Source organism: Elephas maximus, chromosome 19 (assembly GCF_024166365.1).
Source record: "Elephas maximus indicus isolate mEleMax1 chromosome 19, mEleMax1 primary haplotype, whole genome shotgun sequence".
Taxonomy (NCBI): Eukaryota; Metazoa; Chordata; class Mammalia; order Proboscidea; family Elephantidae; genus Elephas; species Elephas maximus.
Genome location: NC_064837.1, coordinates 22,013,197 through 22,032,194, shown reverse-complemented (window position 1 = coordinate 22,032,194; position 18,998 = coordinate 22,013,197). Strand labels below are relative to the sequence as shown.

Genomic DNA, 18,998 nt, shown 5'->3' with positions numbered 1-18,998 from the left:
CAAAGAAATACTCCAAATAATTACTTTCTTTGCCACAGTCATGTGAAGGAGAAAAATAAGTCAGTATAAATGCTCAAACCTTAAGGATACACATACCAACTAAAATTTAAAAGGTAGAAGGACACAGGTCTTTAGGCATAATAATTCTCTACAGATCAATTCACATACAGTGTTCAAGGAACGTATGCAGACTGTCTGACAAAATTCCGTTGTGTGTCTTTCTATTGGAATGTGGTATCTGTGAAGGGTTCTAATATTTACTTCAAAGTATTTACTTTCTGTATTCCAAAAAAACCTCAGAGTGTCTAACGTATCCTTATAAGATGCCAGCACTAGGACTTGGCAAGAGTGAGGGTCTGTTTCATCCTTGATATGAGTTTTCCTTAACTGCCAGGAGACAGTGACTGCCTAGACAGATGTCTGTCTGCTGGTACTCCACACCAGCTGCCACCCTTTCACTGAGCCAAACCCTTGTGCTTACATTATGCTAGGAAATCCCTCAGGTGCTTCTCCTGATGATGTTATTAATACGAACCATCTTGTCAGTCTGTATTGAATACCAGATTTTATAAATCCAGTAAAACAGATTATGCTAAAAGTGATTGAATAGATAAGGGAAATGCTTTTTTATAGCATTTAAATGACTATTATACCTAATGGTATGTGATGAGACTTTATCCAAACAGGTTCTACTTTGTCCAACCTGAAGCATAATAATAATTCGTGTACCCTGACTAGTTTCATATCCACCTCTAAGCCACACTTTGTTGTGTATGTGTATATTCCATTATTAAGTACAGTACTTAGAAATCAAGTACTTATGGACTGAGGGATCATGGTTTTCCTGGGTATTATCCTAATATTCTACCCCCCTACTTGTTGTTGATGTACCTGCTTCCATAGCGTAGGACTTTCCTAATATTTACGAGTCTAAGGTAGAATTCCTGAGTTAAGTTCTTTCAAGCTAGATCTGGCATAATGCCTGGCAAGGTGTGGTGATCCTGGAGTAGAAACACTTAAGACTGTCAGAGATGTCCATATGTTCCTAGAATTTGCCAAATAATTCTATTGATTCATTTTAAACTACCTAATAACTGATATCCTTAAAGGAAGATAAGATTTGTTTGTTCATAGAAGAGGCTCTGGCCTTCTAGTGGCTAGAGAACTCAAGTGCAACTGAATTGATTTTTACCTCTTCTGTCCTAACTCAGTCCTACATTACCAAAACAGATGCTTCCCAGTCGTCCAGTGGGAAATATCCCTACTTTGGTGGCCTCTACCCTGCTCTTACTTCTCCAGGAAGGTGGATCAACTGGAACTCAATCATCTCATTTAGAAATAAGAAATCCTCACCATCAAGGTCAGCGTCAAAGCTTAAAGGCACTAGATCAGAAGTACCCAGCATGTAGTGACAACGAACTCAGACCACCAAGACCTGACTTAGTCCACCCAGGCTGGATAAGCTGCATTCTTTATGAACACCAATTTTACTATCTCCTGTGATACATAAAAAAAAAAAAAAAAAAATTTTTTTTTATGTATCAACTACTCAAAATTACAGAGTATCAGCTTTTTCTATCTAGAACATCTTTCTCCTTTCTATAACTTACTAATTTCTCCTCGTTCTTCAAGAATTGGCTCGAGTGTCACTTCCTCTGGAATGCTTTCTGTTAGGTTTGGTTGGATTATATTCCTGAAGCACCTATAGGCTCATGTCAGCTGTCAGAACACTGTAATAGAACTGTTGATTTACTTCCCCATAATCTCTTTGAGGATAGGGACAATTTTATCTGCACTTATGTTCCAACAATGAACACAGTGCTTGGCATGAGTTAGGGCTCAATAAATGTTTTTCCTCCCACATGTCTGTCAGTTTCTTGTACTGTGGGGGCTTGCGTGTTGCTGTGATGCTGGAAGCTATGCCACCAGTATTCAAATACCAGCAGGGTCACCCATGGTGGACAGATTTCAGCTGAGCTTCCAGACCAAGACAGACTAGGAAGAAGGACCCGGCGGCCTACTTCTGAAAAGCATTAGCCAGCAAAAACCTTATGAATAGCAGTGGAACATTGTCTGATATAGTGCTGGGAGATGAGCCCCTGAGGTTGGAAGGCACTCAAAACACGACTGGGAAGAGCTGCCTCCTCAAAGTAGAGTCAACCTTAATAAAGTGGATGGAGTCAAAATTTCAGGACCTTCGTTTGCTGCTGTGGCATGCATGACTCAAAATGAGAAGAAACAGCTGTAAACAACCATTAATAATCTGAACATGGAATGTATGAAGTACGAATCTAGGAAAATTGGAAGTCGTCAAAAATGAAATGGAATGCATAAACATTGATATCCTAGGCATTAGTGAGCTGAAATGGACTAGTATTGGCCATTTTGAATCAGACCATCATATGGTCTACTATGCTGGGAATGACAACTTGAAGAGGAATGGTGCTGCATTCATAGTCAAAAAGAACATTTCAAGATCTATCCTGAAGTACAATGCTGTCAGTGATAGGATAATATCCATACACCTACAAGAAAGACCAGTTAAGACAACTATTATTCAAAGTTATGCACCAGCCACTAAGGTCAAAGATGAAGAAACTGAAAATTTTTACCAACTTCTGCAGTCTGAAATTGCTCAAACGTACAATCAGCATGCACAGATAATTACAGGAGATTGGGATGTGAAAGCTGGAAACAAAGAAAAAGGATCAGTAGGTGGAAAATATGACCTTGGTGATAGAAATGATGCTGGAGATCACATGATAGAATTTTGCAAGACCAATGACTTCTTCGTTACCGATACCTTTTTTCACCAACATAAATGGCTATTATACACGTGGACCTTGCCAGATGGAAAACACAGGAATCAAATCTACTACATCCATGGGAAGAGAAGATGGAAAAGCTCAATATCATCAGTCAGAACAAGGCCAAGAGCTGACTGTGGAACAGAGCATCAATTGCTCATACGCAAGTTCAAGTTGAAACTGAAGAAAATTAGAATAAGTCCATGAGGAATATGCCTATTCCCAAGAAAGCTGATCCTACCGAATTCAGAAATTATCGAACGATAATATCATTAATATCACACACAAGTAAAATTTTGCTGAAGATCATTCAAAAGCAACTGTGGCAGTGTATTGACAGATAACTGCCAGAAATTCAAGCCGGATTCAGAAGAGGACATGGAATCAGGGATGTCATTTCTGAAGTCAGATGGATCCTGGTTGAAACCAGAGAGTACCAGAAAGATGTTTATACCTGTGTTTTATTGGCTGTGCAAAGTAATTCAACTGTGTGGATCGTAACAAATTATGGATAACATTGCGAAGAATGGGAATTCCAGAACACTTAATCGTGCTCACGAGGAACCTTTACATAGATCAAGAGGCAGTTGTTCGGACAGAACAAGGAGATACTGATTGGTTTAAAGTCAGGAAAGGTGTGCGTCAGGGTTGTATCCTTTCACCGTACTTATTCAATCTGTATGCTGAGCAAATAATATGAGAAGCTGGATTATATGAAGAACACGGCTTCAGGATTGTAGGAAGACTCATTAATAACCTGCAATATGCAGATGACACAACCTTGCTTGCTGAAAGTGAAGAGGACTTGAAGCACTTACTAATGAAGATCAAAGACCACAGCCTTCAGTATGGATTACACCTTAACATAAAGAAAACAAAAATCCTCACAACTGGACCAATAAGCAACATCATGATAAACAGGGAAAAGACTGAAGTTGTCAAGGATTTCATTTTACTTGAATCCACAATCAACACTCATGGAAACAGCAGTCAAGAAATCAAAATATGCATTGCATTGGCCAAATATGCTGCAAAAAACTTCTTTAAAGTATTGAAAAGGAAAGATGTCACCTTGAAGACTAAGATGCACCTGACCCAAGCCATGGTGTTTTCAATCACCTCCTGTGCATGTGAAAGCTGGACAATGAATAAAGAAGACTGAAGAAGAATTGATGCCTTTGAATTGTGGTGTTGGAGAAGAATATTGGCATACCATGGACTGCCAGAAGGGCAAACAAGTCTGTCTTGGAAGAAGTACAGCCATAGTGCTCCTTAGAAGCAAAGATGGGGAGACTATGTCCCACATACTTTGGACATATTGTCAGAAGGAATCAGTCCCTGGAGAAGGACATCATGCTTGGTAAAGTAGAGGGTCATCCAAGAAGAGGAAGACCCTCAATGAGATGGGTTGACATAGTGGCTGCAACAATGAGCTCAAGCATAATAACAATTGCGAGGATGGCTCAGGACCGGGCAGTGTTTCGTTCTGTTGTGCATAGGGTCGCTATGAGTTGGAACCGACTCTACAGCACCTAACAACACCCACAACAATTGTTTTTCAGATGAATGAATGAATAACTTGAAATGACTGAAGAGTCTTCACTCAATCAGTATTTATTGTATTACTACTGAGTATTCAATGTTGAACAAAACCCTAAAGGGGAAAATAAAAATTTTGATTCTTGTCATGAAGAACTATACAGTAGTCTATTCGGGGAAATATAACTAAATCACACCCAAATTTATCAAAGCAATTTTCTCTACACACTCTCCTCACTTCCCACACACTTCTTAATCTGTTCTAGTCTGACCTTTATGCCAGGCTTTCTCCAATAAATGGCACTTACCAGGTTAACAATGCTTTCCATGCTGGCCAATGGAAAGTTTGCAGTCCTTGTCTTACTTGACCTTTTAGTAGTATTCAGTGATGTTGACCATTTCACTCCTTTAAACACTTTCCTTTCCCTTTTATAATATCATGGTTTGTTTTCTTTCTCTGTTTAGTCCTTCTCATTATCCTTTGCTGGCTCCTTCTCTGCTACCTGATCTTCAAATATCAAGGTTCTTTAAGGCATGATACCAGGCCTTCTTCTCCTGTCATTCTATAATTCACCTATGAGTGATCTCATTCTAAAACATAACTTCAATTACCACCTGTACGTTCATGACTTTTCAGCCTAAACACCTCTTTTGAGTTCCAGACCAGAATATCCAACTACGTATCTAACATCTGCACTTGGATGTTTCACAAGCACCTCAATTACAGCAAGTCATTGTCTTTACTTGGATTTTCTCCAGTGTTACCGATCTCAGTGGATGTCATCATCATCTATCCAGGTGCTCAAGCCAGAAACCGAAGGATGGATCTTGACACCTCCTGCTTCCTCACTGCTCATTTCCAGTCATTAAGTCCTGTTGATTTTACCTCTTTCTTGCAGATCTGTTCACTTTTGTCTCCCTAGTCTAAGTAACTATCATATCTCACCTGTGCTATTGCAGTAGTCTCCTAATTGGTTTGTTTACATCTACTCCTGCTCTCTTCCAATATTTTCTTTACCTGTAACTGAAATGATTTTTTAAAAACACTAATCTTATTCTGTTCTCCAATGTGGAATCTCTCAATGGCATCTCCTTGTATGACCTGGTCCCTGCCCGTCTCTCTAGCTCTGGCTCCTGCTTCTCCCCTCACATTCTTTTTTACTCCAGGCACACTGGATTTCTTTCCATTCTTTAAGCATACAGTGCTTTTCCTACCTTAGGGTCTTTACATATGCTATTCCTTCTGCCCGTATCACTCTTCTCCTTCCTTTTTACCCTGGTGGTGTAGTGGTTAAGTGCTACGGCTGCTAACCAAAGGGTTGACAGTTCTAATCTGCCAGGCGCTCCTTGGAAACTCCATGGGGCAGTTCTACTCTGCCCTAAAGGGTCGCTATGAGTCGGAATCGACTCGACGGCACTGGGTTTGGTTTTGGTTTTTTGGTACCAAAGCTTTAGAGCTCAGCTCAAATACCACTGTTATCATGAAAGTGGTCGGGATCTTCCCTTACAGGCTCTCAGAGCATTCTGTGTTTCTCTGTCATTGAAGTTGTCACAATTCTAATGGTTGTTTCCCCTGATACAATGTAAGCAGGAGTTATGTCTGTTATATTGAATCCCCAGTATCTAACACTCTGTCATGTAAGTAATGCTTGAATTGATATTTGTTAAATTAATAAATTCACCTATTCCAATCAGGCTTTTGCCCTCATGATGAAAGTTTTCTTTCTTTTTTTGTTTCTGTTTTTAGATACATAAGATCATTATGAGATATGTCTTAATGCCTAATGACTATAGGACAATCACCTTATTTTCATACTTACCCTAATTTTAGGTAATTGAGGATTTAATTTTGAAATCTCTGGAACTAATCATCATTATTTATTGGGAATGTTATGATAAATGTTCTTCACCATTTTATAAGCTTCCAAATAGGCCTAATAATTTGTGTGTTCAAATATCATTAATTAGCCGTTACTTAAATTTTTTCAAAGTCATTAAACCTATGTCAAGAGCCCTATTTCATAGTAAGATATTGTTGAATAAACAAAAATAAAAAATTAAGTAAGCACATGTCATATCCACCACTTCTCTGTCAGTTTGTCATACTGTAGTGGCTTGTGTATTGCTGTGATACTGGAAGCTTTGCTGCCAGTATTTCACATACCAGCAAGGTCACCTGTGGTGAACAGGTTTCAGCCGAGCTTGCAGACTAAAAGACACTAGAAAGAAGGACCCGGCAGTCTACTCCTGAAAAAATCGGCCTTGAAAGCATTATGAATAGCAGCAGAACCTTGTGTGATACAGTGCCTGAATATGAACCCCTCAGGTTGGAAGGCCCTCTGAGACAGATAGGGTTAACTGTGTTGGCGGGACACAACAGCTGTTAAAAGATTACCATCTAAAAGTCGAGTAAACAGGAACCACACTCTGCCAACACGAAATAAGATTAAAACAACCTGTGAATTACCACCCTCTTCTTAGTGTTTTTCTAGTCCCTTCCCCCTTTTACAGGCTGCACATACATGGAGGAACAAAGCGTGATCACTGTTTGACCTTCCTTAGCCCACCAAAGAGGGCGATGTAGTGCCAAAAACCAGTGAGCCTGTGATATATCCCATAATAAGTAATGCCAAGGTCTGCCGAAAGGACTCCATCTTGAATATCAGCAGGGTTCCAGATGTACGTGCAACGTAATTAGTATGCACCACCATTCTGAGAAATACCCGCCCTTTGAAAGAAACCCACTAAATATTCATTACTGTATTGTCTCCACCAAACCCATTTGGGGCCTAGCCTTGGCCCCTCTTTCCGCTGAGGCTTTTGGAGTCAGACTTTTGGAATGGCATGAGCCCTCTCTGACTCCTTTTACTTGTCATAAGTAAAATAAACCTCTCAGAGTTAAACCCAAATTGTCTCCTCTGTGTATTCTTACAAGAGAAAAGACGACGACCCATTGAGATCGGAGGGCCTCAGTGATAACACTTCAATGATAACACAAGAGCCAAAATATGACCTTAAGTATATCCCACCTGAATTTAGAGACCATCTCAAGAATAGATTTGAAACATTGAACGTTAATGACTGAAGACAAGATGAGTTGTGGAATGACATCAAGGACATCATACATGAAGAAAGCAAGAGGTTGTTAAAAAAAAAAAAAAGGAAAGAAAGAAAAGACCAAAATTGATGTCAGAAGAGACTCTGAAACTTGCTCTTGAATGTAGAGTAGCTAAAAAAAAAGAAAGAAATGATGAAGTAAAAGACTTGAACAGAAGATCTCAAAAGGTGGCTTGAGAAAACAAAGCAAAGTATTATAATGAAATGTGCAAAGACCTGGAGATAGAAAACCAAAAGGGAAGAACACACTTGGCATTTTACAAGCTGAAAGAACTGAAGAAAAAATTCAAGCTCTGAGTTGCAATATTAAAGGATTTTACACAGAAAATATTAAATGATGCAGAAAGCAACAAAAGAAGATGAAACGAAAACGAATTGGTAAATGTTCACCTATTTCAAGAGGTAGCACATAATCAAGAACCGATAGTACTGAAGGAAGAAGTACAAGCTGCACTGAAGGCATTGGTGAAAATCAAGCCTCCAGGAATAGACGGAATATTGATTGAGATATTTCAACAAATGGAGGCAGTGCTGGAAGCTCTCACTTGTCTATGCCAAGAAATTTGGACGATAACCACCTGGCCAACTGACTAGAAGAGATCCATATTTGTGCCTATTTCCAAGAAAGATGATCCAAACAAATGTGGAAAGTATTGAACAATATCATTAATATTACACACAAGTAAAATTTTGCCAAAGATCATTCAAAAGTGGTTGCAGCAGTACATCGACAGGGAACTGCCAAAAATTCAAGCTGGATTCAGAAGAGGACGTGGAATGAGGAATACCATTGCTGATATCCTGGTTGAAAGCAGAGAATACCAGAAAGATGTTTACCTGTGTTTTATTGACTATGCAAAGGTGCTTGACTGTGTGGATCATAACAAATTATGGATAGCACTGTGAAGAATGGGAATTCCAGAACACTTAATTTTGCTCATGAGGAACCTGTGCTTAGACCAAGAGGCAGTCGTTCGAACAGAATAAGGGAATACTGTGTGGTTTAGTCAGGAAAGCTGTGTGTCAGGGTTGTATCCTTTCACAATACTTATTCATTCTGGATGCTGACCAAATAACGTGAGAAGTTGGACTATATGAAGAATGCGCTTCAGGATTGGAGGAGGACTCATTAACAACCTGTGATATGCAGATGACACAACCTTGCTTGCTGAAAGTCAAGAGGACTTGAAGCACTTACTGGTGAAGATCAAAGACCAAAGCCTTCAGTATGGATTATACCTCAACATAAAAAAAACAAAAATCCTCACAACTGGACCATAAGCAACATTATGATAAACAGAGAAAAGATGGACATTGTCAAAGGTTTCATTTTACATGGATCCACCATCAACACCCACGGAAGAAGCAGTCAGGAAATCAAAGGATACTTTGCATTGGACAAATCTGCTGCGAAAGATCTCTTTAAAGTGTTAAAAAGCAAAGATATCACTTTAAGGACTAAGGTGTGCTTCACCCAAGCCATGGCATTTTCAACTGCTTCATGTGCATGTGAAAGCAGGACAATGAATAAGGAAGACTGAAGAACTGATGCCTTTGAATTATGGTGTTGGCAAAGAATATTGAATATACCATAACAGCCAGAAGAAAGAACAAATCTGTCTTGGAACAAGTACAGCCAGAATGCTCATTAGAAGCAAGGATCGTGTGACTTCATCTCATATACTTTGGACATGTGATCAGGAGGGACCTATTATCAGGAGGAACCAGTCCACTGAGAAGGACATCATGCTTGGTAAAGAAGAGGGTCGACAAAAAAGAGGTAGTCCCTCAATGAGACGGATTGACACAGTGACTGCAACAATGGGTTCAAGCATTGTGAGGATGGTGCAGGACCGGGCAGTTTTTAGTTTTGCTGTACACAGGGTCACTATGAGTCAGAACCAAACAACCTAACAACAATAACAATGACAACATCTCATTTATGGATTTTCATAGATTTAGTTATCACGGGAACAATGTGTGTATGCTTAAGGAATGACAAGTTCAGTTTAGCTTTGTGAAACAAAGACCACCAGAGCTTAAAAACAAATAAACAAAAACTGAGTTTATTAACTTGCCGGTGAGGAAATATATATATACACCAGTGAAGAATTCACTGAGTAGTTTGCTGAAGGGGGGAAATTCAGGGGCTTTTAAGTATTAGGAAGAGAGTTTTATGATGGTTATACTTACACGAGCTGAAAACTATCACGCTGTATAGGACAGAATGATTTTACAGGTCGGTACCTGAGTGATTAAAACAAATTCCATTCTTCAGTGGTCAAGAGTCTTCAGTTAGGTCTGCTAAAGGTCTAGTGTACTGGGACCACTTAAAGTTCATTGTTGGTTATCTCACTTTATTACCAATTGCCAATCTGACACAAAGGGTTCTTTCTTTTCCCGATTAAGAATACACATGAAAGGCAAACTATCTTCAGCAAGCTTTATTTTGCTTGAGTCAAGCAAAAGGAGTCAGCAGGGATCTAAGCCTCTCTAAAAGACTGACTCGAAAAGGGAAGCAAGGCTAGGGCTTATATGGGTTTGGTGGAGACAATAGAGTAATGAATATTTAGTGGGCTTCTTACCAGGGGCAGGTACTTCTCAGAATGGCAGTGTATGTTAATTAGGTTGCCTGCGAGCATCTGGAATCTAAGATGGAACCCACCAATATTCAAGATGAAGTCCTCTCAGCAGCCCTTGGCATCACTTATTATGGGATATAGCGCACGCGCACTTGATCTTCAGCACTACATCGCCATCTTCGGAGGGCTAAAGAAGGTCAAACAGCAGTCACACTCTGCTCCTCTGCACATACGGTGCCTGCAAAGGAGGAGGGAACTAGACAGACACTAAGAAAAAAAAAAAAAAACTTTTTTTTTTTTTTTTTAAGAAGTAGATAGTAATTCATGGGCTGCCCCAATCCTATCTCATGTTGACAGGGTGGGTTCCTGTTTACCCAACTTCTAGGTGGTAATCTTTTTAAAAGCTCTTTTGTTCCACCAGCACAGTTAACCCTATCTGTCTCACGATAGGGTGTGGTTCCTGTGTTATCCAACTTCTAGATGAGAATCTTTTAAAAGCTCTTTTGTTCAGCCACCGGCACAGTTAACCCTATCTGTCTCAACTTCAGCTGGTTAGAAACAATTTTGATGAAATACAACAGTCAGTTTTCATATAACCTAGGCAAATACTGCTGTGAGTGGAAAATTTTCTTTTTCCAGCTTGAAAGGATGGATAGAATTTGGGCTGTCACAACTAGGATGAGGAAGTGTTTTTATTTCTACCCCTTAGTCAATTAGATTTATACTGTGCTTTTCTTTTTTTTTCTTTAAAATATCTTAAGACATTTGTTCAGATGAGAAAACTGTTTTATTAGTTACCTGTTGCTGCATAACAAAATACCCCAAAACTTAGTGGCTTAGAACAATGGCCATGTATTTGCTCATGATTTTGTGGTTTAGTAACTTTGGACTGGGCTCAACTGGCATAGCTCATCTCTGCTCCATATGTTTGGACTCACTCATGTCTGTAAGATGACAACTGATGGCCTTAATCACTTGCTTAGTGATTGGCTGACTGCAAAAATGGATGGCGGTAACTGGGTCATCATCCAGCAGGCTAGCCAAGGTTCGTTTCCAAGGTGGTGGTAGAAGGGCCCCCAAGAAGAATAAGAGAAGGCAAGATCCTATGTTCAAGCACTTTTCAACTTTCTACTTGCATCATGTTTGCTAATGGCCCATTGGCCAAAGCAAGTAACATAGCCATGGCCAGATACAAGGGGTACAGAAATAGATTCCAGCTCTTAATGAAAGGAATTACAAAATTACATTGCAGAGGGACATGCATACAGAAATGGGAAAAATTTGTGCACATTTTTGCAATTTTTCATGCTGCAGTTTTTCCTCCCTTCTAGTCCCCTTAATTGTGTTCTTAGAATCTGCTTGCAGGGTTTATCTGTGCTACACTGCCCAGAGTTAAGAGTTGGATGCCATAACAGTCAGTTCACCGATGTAGACATTTTCATGAGATAATGCAGGCCACAGGAGAGAAGAGTTATTCATTTCCTAAATGAGCTACAAAATCAATTTAATATCCATTTGGATTACATTTAGAGTCTCATGTACAGAGGCCCTGCAGCACAAAACTAGATTTTGTTTCTAACTTTGGGCATCAGTAAATGGGAGGAAATGGTGTTTGAGCTGAGACCTAAAGGGTGTGGAGGATCAAGTCAGGCAAAGAGAGGGAGAAAAGCATTTCAGGCAGATGGAAACATGACCAAAAAACAATTTAGTGATGCCTAACTAGAAAACAACAACAAAAAAATTTTTTTTTAAACTAGAAAACCAGGAAACTCTGGCGGCGTAGTAGTTAAGTGCTACAGCTGCTCACCAAAAGGTCTGCTGTTCAAATCTGCCAGGTGCTCCTTGGAAACTCTACAGGGCAGTTCTATAGGGTCGCTATGAGTCGGAATTGACTCGACAGCAGTGATTAAACTTGGAAACAAAATTCATTTTTGTGTTTCAACGACCAATATACATGGAAATATCCAGAGCTTACCAAACAACATTGTTTGCTTTTCTGCTCTGCCATTGGACCCTGAGCTTTATAATGGCAGGATACATAGTAGGTACCCAAAAAATATTTGCGTAATGAATAAGTGAGTGAGTGAATGATGAGAAAAAGCCGAGAGAAGGACACAGCCACAGAATGGAGAGCCATGCAGGAATGAAGACAGAGATTGGGGAGAATGCTAGATGGAAAGAGGAGAGAAGGAGAAAAGAAAAGAGAGAGAAAGAAAGAGACAGGGAGAGAGATACAGTGGCAGAGGCAGAAAGAGTAGTGAAAGAACAGAAGAGAGCCAGGCAGAGGAAAGAACTGGGAGCTCTGAGATAAGTGGTGGTCAGAAGTTCTGGGGCTATTTTCATGGTTAGCAATTGCGTCAGAGGAATTTAGTGCTTCCTTTAAAATACAAATTAATCTTATAGCTGTTCAGAAACAGCCCTTTCTGCACTATTAAACCACTTGCCTGCTTTTATTTTCAAACTTCAAAGTTTGGTTTTGAAGGCTTATTTTTCTAGAGAATTTTGAAGGCCCTCGTTACAATTGAATTGTGTCCCCCCAAAATATGTGTTATAAATCCCTATATCTGTGGTTATAATTCCATTTGGGAATGGGTTTTCTTTGTTATGTTAATAAGACAGTTAGTGTAGGGTGTGTCTTAATTCAATCTCTTTTGAGATTTAAAAAAAGGTGATTAAATAAGCAAGCAAGAGAAGCAGAGATGGAGGAAGAGAGAAGCCAAGCCACATGAAGATCACCCAGGAGCAGAAACCCAAAACAGACAAGGACCTTCTTCCAGAGCCAATAGAGAGAGAAAGCCTTCCCCTAGAGCCAGGACCTGAATTCTAGCCTCCTGAACTGTGAGGAAATAGATTTCTGTTTGTTAAAGCCACCCACTTATGATATTTCTGTTACATATAGCAGCACCAGATAACGAAGACAGCCTCATGTGGGCATAAAGTAAGCAGTTCAAATCTGCCAGGTGCTCCTTGGAAACTCTGTGGGGCAGTTCTACTCTGTCCTGTAGGGTCGCTATGAGTCGGAATCGACTCGACGGCACTGAGTTTTTTTTGAGTAGATTTTAGCAGTTTCTTTTGGATTATTGTTGTTGTTATTGTTAGATTCTGTTGAGGTGGTTCTGACTCATAGTGACCCTATGTATAACACAGGGCTTTGAACCGGTTTGTTCTGGTTTGAACCCCTGCTGAGAGTTTGCATTTCTAACAAGTTCCCAGGAAGTTATACATAAGAATCAACTGGGGATTTTGTTAAAATGTACATTCTGATTCAGTATATCTGGTGTGGAAATGCAAATTCTCAGCAGGGAACTTGTTAGAAATGCGAATTATCAGCAAGGGTTAAAACCAGAACAAAGTGGTTTGAAGTCCTGGTATAAACACAACAAAATGTTGCCTGGTCTTGCACAATCCACACAATCATTGCTATGCTTGAGCCCATTGTTGCAGCCATTGTGTCAATCCACCTCATTGAGGGTGATCCTCTTTTTTGCCAACCTTTACCTAGCATGATGTCCTTCTCCAGGGCCTGGCCCCTCCTGATAACACCTCCAAATTATGTGAGACAAAGTCTTGCCATCCTGGATTTTTTTTTTTTTTTCTGGTTTGGATTATTAGAGGTACAGTTAACCACCGCTTTTTGAAATTTCGCTTTTATGAAATACCTGTTAGTATTTGTTTTCACTGATAGAAAGAAATTTGAAGCGGATTTTTGCTTCTATGAAAAAAGTCAAAAAGTGGAAATAGCATTCAACATTTTTTCGCAGTGAGCCTTCAAAGAGGCAGCACATACCCCAAGCTGTAAGAGTGGCTTTGGCAAGCTCCTTCCCCAGGAACTACACTCAGCATTCCTGCTTTTACTACATCTCAGTGTTATTTTAGGTTTTACGTGTTATTTGGTGTGATTTGGTGGGTTAGTTTTTGGGTCTGGGAATGCTCAAAAATATTTCCCATATAATTAATGGTAGTTGCTTCTTAGCTTTTTACCATTTTGGCTTAAGAATTCATAGTAACACTCTACTTTCAGACACTAGGGGAAACCTGTATCTAATTTACCAATTCTTTTAATTTTATTATGCTTTAGTTGAAAGTTTACAGCACCAATTAGGTTCTCATTCAAAAAATTTTTACACAAATTGTTTTGTGACATTGGTTGCAATTCCCGCATTGTGTCAGGATTCTCCCACTTTTCCTTTACAACCTGGGTTCCCAGTCAATTTACCAATTCTTATTGAAAATCCTTCTACATTTCAGAATCTGCAAGATTGCCTTAGGTTTTCTCATTTGAAAAATAAAGACTTCTCTCAAATGTTGTTGGAAAATTGTATTCAAAGCCAGCCATTATTTTAATTTTTCTGAGCTACTTTGGTGCTTCAATCGAAACCAGCTTGGGGTTTTAATGCACTAATAGAGATGAGGAGCATAACTAATGAGTTCCCAGTTGAGCTGATTCCAACTCATGGTGACCCCATGTGTGTCAGAGTAGAACTGATGATGAGTATAGGAGCCATTAAAATCACAATTATTCTCCTATTTTCACCCTGAGGAATGAAGCTCTGTGTGAGGATAGGGGTACCTATTATGTTCAGGACTTCAGTAGGGGCTGTCAAAGTATTTGACTCAGGCCAGATAAAGGCAATAGGCCAGTATATAATCCTAGACAGAATTTCTCAAAAGTTTGACCCAAGGCATCAGAATCACCTGAGGTGCTTATTATAAATGCAGCATCCAGGACCCCAACCTAGGCCTGAAATCAGAGTCCTCCTAGATGATTTCTGTGTCCCAGGAAGATAGAAGCCCACTACCTTAAGACCTTAGCACCTTCAACCTTGCCTTTAGGGTTTATATGGCAGCTTCTAGGACTATTCTTACTACTTCTTAAGTACATTACTGTGATCGTTAAGATTGTGTGTCAACTTGGCTTGGGCCATAATTCCCAGTGGTTTGGCAGTTAGGATGTAGTTTGGCAGTTGTGTAATGATGTAATCACTTCCATGATGGGGTCTGCTATGAGTAGCCAATCAGTTGAAAGGAAGTTTCCTTGGGGATGTGGCCTGCATCCAATATAGGTGGACTTTTCTGGCAAGGTTCACTGGCTTTTGTTCACTCTGGATCCTGCAGCTGGCTCCTGTTTATCTGACCTCTGGTTCCTGGGACTTGAGCTGGCAGCTTGCCTAGTAGATCTTGGAATTCATCAGCCTCCATGGTCTGAATCTTGGGTTTGCCAGCCCTTGTAGCTGCGTGAGTCAGGATAAACCTCCAGCCTGACCCACGGGCTTGAGACTTCCCAGCCTCTACAACCTTGTCAGTCATTTCCTTTATATAAATCTCTCTCTCTCTCTCTATATGCATCTCTGGTTTTGCTTCCTAAGAGAACCCAGCCTAAGACAGTTATTAAGTTGGGAAAGATAAGGCCTACTGTCATAAAAAGTCAAATAATAGATAGAAGGCAACCTATGATTAATGACAAATTCAATAAGTGCTGGAGGAAGGAGGGATCACTGCAAGCTTGAGTCAAGGTAGATTTCACAGAGAAAGCCTGGTACAAAGCTTGAATGAGCCTCTGATTGCTTATATTCTGCCATTTGAACCATCTGAACCAAATGTAAATAGTCTTTACTCAAGATGTTTTCTATTTTTACATTCTTCAGAGTATCCAAGATAAAGGAGGTTGTTCAAGAGAAAAGAGAGCAAAGAGAAAGAATAAACAAAGTAAAAATGAAGGTGGCTGACACACGGAAACAGGCTCTGGAGGAGCAGTTCGATGAATGGATTCTGGACCCCAGTGGAATGATTCCCAAGGCAGTGGTACGAAAGGGATGTATGTAAACGATTGGTGGGGTAGGTGATGGGAGGGCAGTTGCTAGAATACTGAGTGGAATGCTGGAAGCTTCCCTCTAAATTCTGTCCTGCTGAGGTAATTAGATTCTTGACCTGCCTGGTCATTTAGAATTGATTCCTTCAGTTTTCTTTTGAGCATTTAAACATATTTCCGGCTAGATTTCCAAAATCTTGACTCTAGATAAGCTCCCAAACTTCTCATTGGAAACAGAAATAGATTTGTTTTTTTGGTGTGTGTGTCTGTGTGTGTATGACTAATCACTTCTGTGAACTAAGAGACCATATCTCTTAGCTCCAGAGAAAAACTGCATTCTAAAAGCTAAATATTTCCTCTTAGTATGTATAGATCCGAGAATACTTATTGGTTAGTTACAGTGTCAAGCATATTTTCAGTTCAAAGTGAATTCTTAAAAATGGAGCGAGGGAACTCTGACATTTCATTTTTAGGAACTGAAGAATTAGTAAGTGTAATGGATTGAATTGTGTCCCCCAAGCATATGTGTCAGCTTGGTTAGGCATGTGTGGTTGTCCTCCATTTTGTGATTTTCCTGTGTGTTATAAATCATAATCTCTGCCTGTGGTTGAAAGGATTAGGGTGGGATTGTAATACCACCCTTACTCAGGACACCTCCCTGATCCAATGTAAAGGGAGTTTCCCTGGGGTATGGCCTGCACCACCTTTTATGTCTCAAGAGATAAGGCCTATTGCCATAAAAAGTCAAATAATAGATAGAAGGCATAGACATAAAAGGAAAGGGAAGCAAGCAGAGAGTTGGGGGCCTCATACCACCAAGAAAGCAGTGCTAGGAGCAGAGCGTGGCCTTTGGACCTGAGGTTCCTGTGCTGAGATGCTCCCCAACAGAAGACTGACGCCTCACAAGGACCTTCCCCCAGAGCCTACGGAGAGAGGAAGTCTTCCCCTGGAGCTGATGCCCTGAATTCGGACTTCTAGCCTACTGGACTGTGAGAGAATAAACTTCTCTTTGTTAATGCCATCTGCTTGTACTATTTCTGTTATAGCAGCTCTAGATGACTAAGTAAGTATAGAGAGTTCTTTGGATTGCCAAGGTGGTTGCCAAAGGTGAATTAACTCCATCATGCCCAGTGTCTGAGAGTCACTGGTATTATCCCCTACAGAGGTCAAAATGAGATCACTCTCAGCATTCCAGTCCTTCTCACACAAAAAGGTTGGTAATCAAATGTGGGACATACATGTGAAAGCATCGTGTTAGTTATTTAGTGCTGCTATAACAGAAATACCACGAGTGGGTGTCTTTAACAAGCAGAAATTAATTTTCTCGTAGTTAGGAGGCTAGATGTCCGAATTCAGGGCTCCAGCTCTAGGAAAAAGACTCCCTTTCCATATCCTCTCTGGAGGGGGAGGGGGTCCTTGGGTCTTTTCACCTTCTATTCCTCAGTTCCTTGGTGATCATCATGTGGTATGGCATCTACCTTCCCCCATCTCAGCTTCTTTGCTTCCTTGCTTAATCTGCTCCTTTTATATCTCAGAGGAGGTTGACTCAAGACACACCCTATACTAATACCATCTCATTAACATAACAAAGAAAATCCATTCCCAAATGGGATTATAACCATAGGTACAGAAGTTAGGATTTACAACACATGTTTTGGGGGACACAATTCAATCCATAATGCACTTTATATACCTTGAAGTATTCTATAAATTAAACGTGAGTTATTAAAAAAAAAAAAAAAAAAAAAAAAATTTTTTTTTTTTTTTTTTATTACTATTTTTACCCCTAGTTTTAAAAAAAAAGGATCACTCAGGACTTAAACTGAAAAACCATAGGTGACTTTGAATCTAAAAGAGGTAGGTAGTATATAAGTGGTAATTGAGGAGTATTATATGTTCTCTTTTCTCTGATTTACAGATTCAGAATGTTCTTCATGATTTTTTTCAAAATCCAGATTTCCCGCTTGGTAAGCCTGCCTATTACTATAGTGTTTTTTTTTTTTCCTTTCTTTATTTTTTTGGAGGGAAAGGGGTTGGCTGAATTCAAATGAAGAGTCAATATTGAGTAAAAAATATTATTTAAAGCTGCTATAGGTGTACTTAGGCTCTTCTGTTGTTTCCAGGTGAGGAATGAAGAAAAGCAGAGAAGTAACCAATGATTCATAATCCTAAAATGCCCCCATTTTATTACAAATGTTCTGTAATGTCCCTTTACTACCCTACAAAAATTCCTAGAAAATATTACCTAGAATGTTTTAAATATTCTAATGCATAGAACTCATAGCGACCCTATAGGACAGAGTAGAACTGCCCCATAAAGTTTCCAAGGAGCACCTGGTGGGTTCAAACTGCTGATCTCTTGGTTAGCAGCTGTAGCAGTTAACCACTATGACACCAGGGTCTCTATAGGGTCGCTATGAGTCGGAATCAACTTGACGGCAGTGGGGTTTTTTTTGGAATACGTAGAATTTTAAAAGAAAGGTATAATGCTGTAACTGTGATATACGGGAGAAATACAAGAAAAGACATTTATAAGAAAATTATATGTACTGCACTCCAATATATAAATGTTTGGCTCCAATTTCACTAGAAGAATAATGGAGTAGTCAGATATTTGTTCCTACCTGTAGTGAATGTTTACTCGATGGTACACAACCACAATAACGAATGTTTAGATATAGGAAACTAAAATTATATCCAACTAACCAATTTCTTCCTATTTGAGATTTTTGAAATAAGGGCAAAATAAGATGGATGTGCATACAGACATAGAATCCCCATGAATAGGAGAGCTACAAATGCAGGCTGACACAAATGTGTTATATTGTAGTTTGTGGTATTACCTTCCACTAGACAGTTTTCTGAAATAGTGGACAACTCTTGGTAAAGTTCCAGAATGAAACAAAGTACAACCCTCTGTGAATTTTCATAGTAGTCACATTCTTAGAAAATTCAATAGCAGAGTTAGGTCCTAGACTCAAAATTATTATAAGCGTATTTTTACGTATTTGTCTATCTAGCGGGAAGGGGAGATTCTTTATTGTGCAGGAATTGTAGGAGTTCTGCCCTTACCCTTACTCCCCATCAGTGTGACAACCAAGACTCACTCACAAATTTCTACTGTGTTCATTGAGGGGGAGGCGC

The 18,998-nt window shown here is 39.6% G+C and overlaps 1 protein-coding gene across 1 annotated transcript in view; it reads left to right on the top strand.

The window, feature by feature from the left end:
- EFCAB5 (EF-hand calcium binding domain 5) overlaps positions 1-18,998 on the top strand; it is a 134,531-nt gene that overhangs the window by 26,290 nt on the left and 89,243 nt on the right. Inside the window, exons 5-6 of the mRNA XM_049860383.1 lie at positions 15,691-15,847; positions 17,773-17,821. Of these exons, the coding sequence (XP_049716340.1) occupies positions 15,691-15,847; positions 17,773-17,821 (206 nt within the window). The remainder of the gene's footprint in view (positions 1-15,690; positions 15,848-17,772; positions 17,822-18,998) is intronic.